At 43.1% G+C, this 12,029-nt stretch overlaps 1 protein-coding gene across 4 annotated transcripts in view; it reads right to left on the bottom strand.

Moving 5' to 3' along the window:
* Window positions 1-9,946: 9,946 nt before the first annotated feature.
* gjb7 (gap junction protein beta 7) overlaps window positions 9,947-12,029 on the bottom strand; it is a 40,819-nt gene continuing 38,736 nt past the window's right edge. For all 4 annotated transcript variants that reach the window (XM_068018961.1, XM_068018943.1, XM_068018951.1 and 1 more), the window contains one exon: window positions 9,947-11,099. In XM_068018961.1, coding sequence (XP_067875062.1) covers window positions 10,315-11,073 — 759 coding nt within the window. In that variant the 5' untranslated portion in view covers window positions 11,074-11,099 and the 3' untranslated portion in view covers window positions 9,947-10,314. The remainder of the gene's footprint in view (window positions 11,100-12,029) is intronic.

Here is a 12,029-nt window from a genome sequence, read left to right as displayed (position 1 = left end):
AGATGGCCACTGGAGAGATATCAGCCAAAGATTCTGACGAATCGATATACAACATGCAATAGGTTAGTTCAGTCAGGTCGATCGGTGAAAAATGATTTGTGACTGTTGGAATGATGAATGCAGAAGGAGAATATCAGGTCAACATAAAATGCCAGATAGACACCGGGGCGTCAAGCAACATAATGACCTTCACAGACCTGTGCAAAGCGACTCAACATGGCGATCCAAAAATGAAGCCCTCAAAAGGAAGATTGAGGCTATATGATGGCACCAGACTAGTGCCAAGAGGACAAGTTACTCTGAGAACTCATTGCAATGACAAGAAAGTAGATCTGGAGTTCCAAATCACAGACGGCAAGCAAAAGCCACTCATCTCAGCTGAAGCAAGTCGAAAGCTTGGACTGGTAACCCTCAATGTGCAAAAAGAGAAAACCCAGGAGATGGCCTACAGGTGCGGGTGCCGACGCTGGAACGAGAATGCCTTTGCCAGTTGCAAGGTGACGCGAGTCATACAGGCGGCGAGGAAGAGGAAGATCTGTCAGTCGTCTGCTCAGGTGCCCGAGGTGGAGGCTGTGGGAAAGGAACACTTGGATTCTGCAGAGCGGGCAGACAAAATCAAGGTGAAATGGCAGAAAGCCAAATTTCATTTTGACAAAACTGCCGAACCCTTGCCAGAATTGAGCATTGGAGAGCCAGTCAGGGTACAAACCTTCAACGCACTCAACAAGAGTCAGCCCAAGTGACAACCTGGGACCTGCATAGAGCAGTGAATAAAAAAAGCATAGCAACTGAAGAATGTTTCTAACTTTTGAAGAAATGTTGAACGTTTACCAAACCTGTACCAAGAATGTATTCCACTCCACCACAACCTTAAAACATCCTGTTGTAGCTGAATCCAGCAATTGACTGCCTGTGTGGAGTACAAACGCTGAATTTTTTTTTCTTTTCCTAATAACTGTTTATGTGATTCAGTGTCAAATTTTGTTTGATAACACTCCTATGAAGTGCATTGAGATGATTTACTACATTAAAAGCACTGTATAATTGCAAGTTGTTGTTCTTGTTCGTTGGGTTGGAAGTCCTGTTTCAATTATAAATTCTATGTTTGTATTTCTATGTATTTATCCATTTGCATTTTAGCATCGTGTCAAGTGTTTCTTTGGACGTGTGCCATGCAGTTCGTCAAACCAGAATCATTGGCCTGCTTTCTGAAGCACAGTAATTAAAGAGATGCTGCTTTTCCGGGTTTTTTTGAGGGACTGAATTTGGTTTATTTATGACAAAAAAGTCTTGGGAAGCAAATAGGTTGCTGCTCACCAAACCAACATTTGAGCTGTGTTCCAACAGTGTGATCTACTTCTATCAGTACCTACTCAACAACATGCTGTTGTGTTGAAAAGACAGTAGCTGACTTGCTGATCACTTCCAAGTTTGGTGCACCCATTGTTACTGCCACTGTTTGTTTTAAATAACTACTCACTAACCCTCCCCAGTGAGATCAGCAATGATTCTTTTATTAAAAATGATACATCATTGGCCTGGAATTGGTCTTGACAATGGTGAAAACCCTGTGCCGTTTCCTCTGGGGAAGTCCCGCCACCACATCAAGTGCCAATTATGCACTTAAGTGGACAGCAGCGGGCCTTCCCTGAGATCAAGGCCTGACGACAGAAGTCCCACCTTATGAGAGCTATTGGCCAATCAGAGGCTGGCAGCTCTTTAACTGAACAGCGCCACTGCGGTGGTGGTGGCTGCTGCCGGTAGTGGACGTACTCGAGGCCCTGGAACCAGGCCACAGGTAGGTCACAGAGGGAGGTGTTTTAGGGAGGTCAGAGTCACAGGGGAGGGGGTGTAGGGGGGTTCGGCAGCAAGGGCAGTGGGTGACTCTCAACAGGCTCCCCTTCCCGATACTGGGTACCTCATTCAGGCACTAAGTGCCTTTTAACGGGCCCCCCTCACCCCCACCATGCCAAAGGCCGGCAAGCACCCCACACAGATTTGCTTGGTGTGCTCCTCGTGTGGAGACTGGCTCGCCCGCCACTGGACTAATTCCGGCGATGGCAAGATGTGGCCCTTCATTGGTCATTAATTAAGGGTCTCAATCAGCAGTGGGGTGGGAACCTGCCTTCCCAGTCTTAATTTGGGTGGAGGCAGGAAGGTGGCAGGGTGCCCACCCTACCACCATCCTGCCCAATTATACGCTCTCCCTGCATCCAAACCCGATGCGGGGAGATCATAAAATTCCCCCCATTGTATGAACAACAAATAATGGATGAGTTTCTGTTATTCACTCATATGGCAGTAATTATCCCATTTTCCTTCACAAAATTTTAGCACCCAAATTCCACAGCTGAGCTGTATTTTATGGGTCCCTGGGAGACGGCATGGGCAGTGGGAGGGGTCCATAAAATAGTGATGGAAGACAGCAGATGGTGTGCCTATCACCATGTGATTTTGTTAGGGGGTGGGAAAGACCAAAGACAGCCATCCAGCCCAGAGGCCAGTTGAGGCCCATAAGTGGCTAATTAATTGCCACTTACGTCCTCTACCAGCCGCCACTAATATTTTACCAGTGGCTAGTGGGAGCCCCGCCACGTGGGGAAGTTGCCCAGTAAAACAAGGTGGCCTCCTGCGGGCTTGGCGGAGCTGGGGTTTGCGAGCCCTCTTCCGTGGGCAATCTGTGGCCCACAGAAGGCACCTGGTGTCGGAGGCTGCCCCTCCGCTAATAACTCCCAACCCTGCCCTCATCGAACACCAGCACCCCCCTTGCCATGACCTGTTGGACTGGCCCTGGCGACCCTGCCACACTTACCTGTGGGCCGGGGTGGGCGGTGGGGTGTGGAGTTTGTTCATGGAGTTTTAACAAAGGAGGGCTCAGCCACAGCTGTGGCTAGGGAACCTGCTGCTGTGTTGGTGGAATGTCGGGAATGGTTGGATGTGAAGAGCTGGTCCAATGGTGGGGGGGGGGGGTGGTGGTGGGTGGGGTGGAGGTCCAATGGCATGGTAGAAGGTAGCTTGGTGAGCTGAGATGAAGCACTCCTGCTCCTTCTGTCCCACAAGTAGTGCTGTGAGGCAACCTACCGTTTCCCCAAAACTGTCTTTCCCTCTCTTTAGTTGTCACATTTCCTGGCCAGGGTTAAACCTACAAATGAGGCTTTTGTAATTACTTATTACACTATTTAAATGGTCAACCTGCAACCTGGGAGCGGGATGGCTGCCCGCCCCCTGTCCCGCCTCAAGGTTGGGGTCTAGTTTGAGATTTTCATAATTTTTACATTTCACTCGACACCAACCTACCCATTTTTGGGGTTAAAAGTACCCCCTGGGTGTTAGTTTTGGTTCCTCACCATTCTATTGAGTTCAGTCATACTGTTTTAGGAGGCAAGGGGTATCCTTGCAGAAAGGAAGAGAAAATCTAGATGGAGAGTTCCCACCAGGGCACTGTTAATTGCCATCTGGGAAATGGCTAAGAATAGTATTAGCAGTAGGCTGAAAACAGAAAGGCTCTCATAACATCAAAGGTATAGGAGATGGCTGGGAAAGGGCGGCACAGTGGCGCAGTGGTTAGCACCGCAGCCTCACAGCTCCAGCGACCCGGGTTCAATTCTGGGTACTGCCTGTGTCTGCATGGGTTTCCTCCGGGTGCTCCGGTTTCCTCCCACATGCCAAAAGACTTGCAGGTTGATAGGTAAATTGGCCATTATAAATTGCCCCTAGTATAGGTAGGTGGTAGGGAAATATAGGGACAGGTGGGGATGTGGTAGGAATATGGAATTAATGTAGGATTAGTATAAATGGGTGGTTGATGGTCGGCACAGACTCGATGGGCCAAAGGGTCTGTTTCAGTGCTGCATCTCTAAAAAAAAAATTGAAGGAAGAAGTGAGGAAAATTTAGCATATATCCTTCAAAGGAAGGCAAGGGTTATTTTCTTACCCTAGATTATTTTAGCTTTCATTTCTTAGATCATTCTTATGAATGCGCCCCAACTCCCTACGCCTTCTTTTGTTATTTATTTTTTATTTATTCATTCTCAGGATGCAGATGTTGCTGGCAATGCCAGCATTTATTGCCCATCCCTAGTTGCCCTTGAGAAGGTGGTGGTGAGCAGCCTTCTTGAACCGCTGCAATTCGTGTGGTGAAGGTACTCCCATAGTGCTGTTAGGTCGGAAGTATCCTTGCTTGGAGATCTAGGTAAGCTTCGGTAACATACTTGGAAAACAAGTAACCAAATCTCATCCAATAAATGCATTTTTGTTGGACTTATTTTATGCTTCTGTAAGATCTCACTCCTGTCTTTCAAAGCAGTGAAGTATGACATTAGATCTCATTCCAAGTTTAAAATATCATATGAATTTATATTACGAAAGATGAATAAGCACAAAAGTAGCAGTCAGCCGACAATTTAATTTTAACTTAACTTAAAGCAGACAACTTTCCACTTAACTCTTTGAATGAACAAGACTAATCAGAAGATCACAACTCCTATGAACTAAGCCACAGCTTTGCAAATGACTTTTAAATAATTGTGTTTCTTTTCCTACAACAGACCACTGTGGTATCCTAGTTAATCGACACCCTTTCCTGAGGATTGAAACAGACTTTTTAACATTGCCTACTCTTTCAAACCGATCAGTGCCTCCTTCCTCAGAGATTTGCAACCAGCCTCTCTGATTTCAACCAGACTCTTCCTCCTTAAACTCTAGAAAAGAGGTACCAGGATTTCTGGATTTTTAATATGTCACTATTCAGTTTTTTTAAAATGTCAGTCATGTAAAAGCAGAGCAAATCACACAGCATTATTTAAGTCTAAATTATTTTTCCCTCCAGGTTGGAACTGACTAAACTTTAAACATTGTATTGGAATAAGATTAGTGCAGTGACTTTCAACTGCTTATATACTGTGTTTTAGGAACCATCACAAAATTAAAAGTTGATAAAATACCTTACTTTTTGGCATAGTAATACATACTCAAAAAAATTCCAGTTTCTCAAATGCACATGTTGGTTTGTATATACAAAGGCACTAGGAAAATAAATTCCTAGAAATCATTAAATAAAGTGAACTTACTTCAAAGGTTAGAATATTTCCATTTTAAAATGCAACCAGTCAAATGTTTGTACTTGTTGAAAAATTCGAATCAAAATTATCATCAGGCATTTTTAAAATGATTAAAAGGACACAATGATAGATGAATTAAAAAGCACACTTCATACATTTCTTTTATTTTCTTCTGTTAGAGTAAATATATTGCAACAACAACTTGCATTTATATAGTACCTTTAACAGAGTCCCAAAGCACTTCACAGAAGCATAATCAGACAAAAATATTAAAACTACACTTGTCCTTTAGAATGTAAAATATTGTCATAAACTCTATACATGAAATATTAAAGCAAGCATCATGTCCTGCAACGTATGAAGTAAAAATGATTGACAGAAAGCTCAAGTGCAGTAACTTAGCAGTTACAGTAACTCAGAGGGCATGAGTTTAAAAATCCCACCATGGTAAATTGTGAGCACTTCAATAAATCTGGTCACTTGTTGGTTTACACCAGAAAAAAATGACCATGAAAGGCTGCCAGATTGTAGTAAAAACCCAACTAAATCATGAATGTCTTTTAAAGAAAGGAACCAGCCATCCCTGCCTGGTCTGGCCTCCACGTGACTCCAGTGCCACCTATGTGGCTGATGTGGTTGATGCCCTGTGAAAAGGGCAATAAATGCAGCTTTGACATGCTGAGAAAAAAAGCGCAAGAAGAATCACATTTGAAGAAGGTAAAACAATAGGATTCCTGCACTGGACACTGATTTGGGACAGGAAAAAAGGCCATTAACTTAGGACTAACTTTATTCAGTCTCATTTCATCATCTGCCCAAAGGCTCTAAACACCACATGGTACACTAAATATTTTTGTAACCCATCTAGTTTTTTAAAAAATTTGTATCATTTTACTTAATGTAAAAATATAAATCCAACCAATTTAGCCATAAGATGAAGCAGCAGCGGAGTTTTCCTGTGTCCCATCTCAAAAGAATGTGAGTGTGTGAAAGAAGATTTTTAATTTCCATTTGCAGCAATACAGTAATTATTGTCAAGCAGAGTAACTCTATATAATTTATAGTATATTAAAATCAAACTTGCTTGAAACTCCTTTTTTTATGAGATAAATAGTTGTGTATAATTTGCACTTTACTTTTTCCCTTCACTTGAGCAGTGCTGTATGTTAGCATTCTGATGAAAGGTATATGTCGGAAACGCTAACCTGCCTTTTCTCACTACAGAAGCTGATCGACCTGCAGCGTATTCCCAGCATTTTCTGCTGTTATTTTTTAATTATTTAATTTTGGCAGTATATTAATTTTTTCATCAATTTTATCTTTTCTGCTGTTCTCTCCTGAAGATTTTGATTCCTTCTTACACGATGACTTCACAGGCACAGCTGCCCCGATATTTACGGGGAGGCAGGAGGATGCGGGGAGCGGAAACCCTGCAAGATCGGAGACACGGAGATCCTGCCAAATTTACAGCACACCATTATTATTCTTTTCACCTTGGGAGAACCAGCAGCAGGAAACCACAACCAGGGATCCTTGGGGACAATCGCTGGCAATCAGATAACAGAGCAGGCTATAGATCAGGGGCTGTGGTTGGGTGTATTACCTTGGCAGTGAGTGGCAGCAGGCTCTTTGCCTGCAGGGAGCATCACAGGCAAGCCTAATTCTGCCTTCAAACAACATCCGCACACTCACACTCCTCCCAGGAGTCACTGGACAAGAGATGAGTCAGATACGGTCCAATATCTCCCTCTCTAAACCCGGGTAGCTTCCTTACCACTAAACCAGCTAAGATCAGTTAACTCAGCATGGCCCAAATTTCAGGCTTGGGACTTCCCTTGCCTGCATGGCTCAGCTACTGACTAGATAAACCTGCTCAGCTATTAGTGGATTGCTGAGGGGAAATTAAAGCACAGCTATAGGAGAATTCTCCCTCCAGCTCTATCTGTTTTGCAGTGAAGTAGCAGTCAAATTTCAGAACAATGTGACAACTCACACCCACAGGCCTAAATGGGATTGATGTAAATATCTATATTGGGTGTGCACACTATATATATTCCTTGTTAAACCTGTCCTTCCCAGGTTTGTAGCATCATAATGCATGGCTTTGCTAGCGCTAATCTTGCACTCAAATAGACCTCTCTCTCAAGTGCTTCTCATTGTTCTTGACAACTACTGACATATTTTCCATTAATTTTTTTCATATCCTCTATTTTTAACAATGAATTAAACTACAGATTAAAATCAAAAGCTATGACTCTCTGAAGAGCATTCTCCAGCACTATTAGGTAGAATTTCCAGTTGGTGAATTTCAGATAAAAATACACCTTGCTACATTTCAGTTTGTGCTATTTTTATACAGGTATTAACTAACCATATTAAAATCCACATAAAAATAGCACACAATGGAATATGGGTGGAACATGAAGCATTCAGATGTGAACTTTGCCGTTCAGAAGTTCTACCCATTGATTTACTTGTATTTTGATTTATTCAACAAATTCTGTGATTTCATAAATGTTCTGCAGTGCCCTAGATTTCTCCTTTTCTTTCATCATACCCTAGATTAGAAATCAATAGTAAAATATGTGTGCAGATATTGCACTGTTTTCAGTGCTAGGAGATCATTCAGTACTCAAAATGCTAACCAGTTCTGCCTTTTCTACTTTTATATAACAGAGCATTCAGAAGGTCGCCAAGGTTGGTATAAGTGTTCTTTGGAGCTCGTGTATACAGCTGGATGGGTCTGTAGTGTGGGGCTGGGAGTAGTTGGTGGGTTTGGGAGTGAGGGTATTAGGAGCTGGCTTTTGGAGTAGTGGGTGTCCCCAGACAGAGCTTTTGGAGTAATTGGAGCATGGATTTGGAAACACTTTGTGGGGGGCGGGGGAAAAGAAGAGGTTTGTAGTTGGGAATCCTACAAGTTGCATGGTACAGAGAACAGCCATCAGGAGCAGAGAGTGTGACCCCTAAAAGTGAAGTGTGACTCCTGGGAGCAAAGTGTGATCCCTGGGAGCAGAGTGTGATCTCTGGGAACAGAGTGTGAACCCTGGGAGCAGAGTGTGATCCTTGGGAGCAGAGTATGATCCCTGGGAACAGAGTGTGAACTCTGGGAGCAGAGTGTGATCCCTGGGAACTGGGTGTGACCCCTGAGAACAGAGTGTGATCCCTGTGAGCAGAGTGTGATCCCTGGGAACAGAGTGTGATCCCTGAGAACAGAGTGTGATCCCTGAGAGCAGAGTATGATCCCTGGGAACAGAGTGTGAACTCTGGGAGCAGAGTGTGATCCCTGGGAACTGGGTGTGACCCCTGAGAACAGAGTGTGATCCCTGTGAGCAGAGTGTGATCCCTGGGAACAGAGTGTGATCCCTGGGAACTGGGTGTGATCCCTGGGAACAGAGTGTGATCCCTGAGAAGAGAGTGTGATCCCTGGGAGCAGAGTGTAATATTTGGGAACAGAGTGTGAACTCTGGGAGCAGAGTGTGATCCCTGGGAACTGGGTGTGATCCCTGGGAACAGAGTGTGATCCCTGAGAAGAGAGTGTGATCCTTGGGAGCAGAGTATGATCCCTGGGAACAGAGTGTGAACTCTGGGAGCAGAGTGTGATCCCTGGGAACTGGGTGTGACCCCTGAGAACAGAGTGTGATCCCTGTGAGCAGAGTGTGATCCCTGGGAACAGAGTGTGATCCCTGAGAACAGAGTGTGATCCCTGAGAGCAGAGTATGATCCCTGGGAACAGAGTGTGAACTCTGGGAGCAGAGTGTGATCCCTGGGAACTGGGTGTGACCCCTGAGAACAGAGTGTGATCCCTGTGAGCAGAGTGTGATCCCTGGGAACAGAGTGTGATCCCTGGGAACTGGGTGTGATCCCTGGGAACAGAGTGTGATCCCTGAGAAGAGAGTGTGATCCCTGGGAGCAGAGTGTAATATTTGGGAACAGGGTGTGACCCCTGGAAGCAGAGTGTACAGCCATTAGAAACAGATACTTCAAAGCACAGTGCAATGGCATGGGTAAAGGGAAGGTGGGAAGCTGCAATGAAAGAGACAGGCCTGAAAGATCACATAAAAATTTGTAAAGCAGGAGACTGGAGCCGTGTTGGCAGGAAGGGCAGGGAACAGGCCAGGAACACACTGAGATTATGTACTTAAGGAAGCCTGGGAGGTTGCAAATGTGCAGCAGCCCAAAAAAATACCAGAAACCAAGTCCAGCTGAACCATGCAAGCTGTTGAAAGGGGGAGCAGAAAGCAATCCTGATTTCTGTGAGGTGAAGATGGTCAGAGATATTAGAAGATAGGATGAATGAGTTTATTGCTAAGATTTTGCAATTTTTTTCATGTGTTTAATTTTTGTGAGTGTTTATTACTTTAAAGATTTTATCTTATTGATTTTTAATGGGGTGGGACCACTATGGCTGCTGAAAGGATTTTGGGAAATACTTTGAGGGATTTTAATGTGTTTCTGTGAACGGAAATATTTTAAGGAATAGTGAAATAAATATTTATGATTGATTGGTTGAAATTTTACATTTACTACCAATCATGATTATTTTTTAATTTTACTAGTATACAATAAACAATTCAAATTACATTCCGTGTCAGAAAGTAGGCTGAAAAGGATGAGAAGTGAAATCAATGTCCATTTGTAACCCTCGCACCTTTATGTCAGTGCATGTAAATTCTGTTGCCGTGGTTTTGCATGGCTAACATCAGGTGCCGACTGTGTGGTATCTCTTGTATCGTTGCAGATAGCTTCCTCAGCTGTGCAGTCACCTTCATGGTCACTGGAAACACATCAACCATTTCTTCATCATTCAAAGGGAATGAGAGGAACTTTGCATATAAAGGTTACCTTTACAAATTTGCACAGCTTGTAGATGTGTATTAGGGAGGAAATCTTTTGTTAGCTCAAAAAATCAACTCAGGATATCATTGACATCTGTAATGAATAAGATAATCAGGTTATTCTATGTACTCCATCCTCCCAGGTGCACTTTACTCAATAATAACAAAGTTTGGTTGTGATTTACATATATTTGAACCATGATAACAGAACATTCTACACATTGCCCACTTCTTCAGGGAAAAAAATCAGAACATTCAAATAATAAAAATTTCTTCAAAGATTCTGTGAAGAATCCCAGGTAGCAACTTAATTAACATTTGGTTATTCATTAAAAAGCAGGTAGCTGCACTTAGGTGCCTCTGTTCTAAAAGCAGTTTACATCAGTAGTATCAGAGATTGCATTGATGTTCTTCTGGTTTCACATTGTTTGACTGCTTATGGAAGACTTCAAAGTGCCATTTTTAAATGCTTTTAGATGAGCATGTTGGCTCTTCCATGGGTCACATCCACATTTCAACCTTTGTGCTTGTTTTACGGATCTCTTTTCACAAATTTCTCTGCAGTGCTTTACAACTAGGTAACTGATCTCACAGATGTTTAGCAGTATGCATAATCCTGAGGAGGCAACCATGCAGTAGAGGAAGATGGTCTTTTCAGTTGGCCGACCAACAAAACAATCCACCACATTGGGGCAAGGCCTGATCTCACATTTCAAAAGGCGAGGAACAGAGAACCCATTGTACAACCACTGCAGCAAGAACAAGAAACTGAACTCAACTCCCGTTTTGAACACTAGACTAAAGAAATAGGTCCACCACAGACCCCCATCTATGTTCCCTTTGTTTTTATACAGTTTCTTTTTGTACTTCTTCTCCCTGTGTTCCCTGTAACCAACATGCATGACAACCAAAAGAGAAGGGGTGGAAACCAAGATAAGTTGCAGTGCCAAAAGTCTTGCATGGGATACTGGAAAGAAGTGGTCAAAACATACATTTTCACAACCGGGTTGCCTTGAGTTGCAGGTGAATTCCTTCTGCTCATCATTCCAGACACGTTCTGCTGCCACCACATAGACAAGGACTCGGAATATGAACATAACACTCAACCAGATTCTCCCCACTATGGTGGAGTATTTATTCACTCCACTTAAAACATCACGGAGTAAACTCCAGCTCATGGCTCCTCAATAATTTGATGAAGGATCTGCAGAAGAGAAAGAAGAAATTTGGAAATAATACACTATACCATTTATTCCATTAGTATGCTGAGGATTAAGAGGAGTTAAACAATGGTGTTGTGACATCCATCCTTTCCACCACATATTTTTATGACCTATATATAAAAACAATTCATATTTATACAGCACTTTTAACATAATAAAACTTCCCAAGGTGCTTTACAGGAGTGTATTCTAACACATGAAGGGGTATTAGGGGAATTGACCAAAAGTTTTGTCAGAGATAGGTTTTAAGGAGAGTCTTAAAGGAGGAAAGCAAGGTAGAGCGGTGGAGAGGACTGGGGAGGGAATTCCAGTGTTTAGGGCATTGACAGCTGAAGGTATGGCCACCAATGATATGCAATAATACATTGTTCAGTTCATGCAATGAGAAAGATTTGCACCTTAGCATATCTCTCAGAAATATCTCAAAGTGCTTTAGATACAATGAATTCCTCTGAAGTGCAACGACAGTTATCTTCAAACACAGGCAAAATCCAACAAACATTAATTGGATGAATAACCAGTTAATCTGTTTTTGTTGATACTGGTTGGTTGCTCAATATCAGGAGAACTTCCTACTTTTCATTTAAAAATGGGATCCTTAAACTTCCCTTGCATCACAGACTAGGCCTGATTTAATACCTCATGAAGGATGGCAGCCAGCATTCTCACAGTCCTGGTCTGGAGGATCAGCTTAGATTCTGACCTCCAATTACTGGTCTGGGACTCAAACCTGAAACTTTCTGACCAAAGAGAGGAAAACTGACACTTAGTTCTAGTTTACCATTTCTACTTCAGCAGATACAAGCCTAGCCTGTCCAACCTTTCCTCATAAGACAACCCACCCATTTCTCTTTACTGTGCCTGGGGATTCAGTGAAGAGAGAAAAAAGGCTGAGACCTATTAGGTCAGGT

Source organism: Heterodontus francisci, chromosome 3 (assembly GCF_036365525.1).
Source record: "Heterodontus francisci isolate sHetFra1 chromosome 3, sHetFra1.hap1, whole genome shotgun sequence".
NCBI lineage: Eukaryota > Metazoa > Chordata > Chondrichthyes > Heterodontiformes > Heterodontidae > Heterodontus > Heterodontus francisci.
Note: the sequence above shows the minus strand (reverse complement) of the source record. Positions and strands in the feature narration are given on the sequence as shown.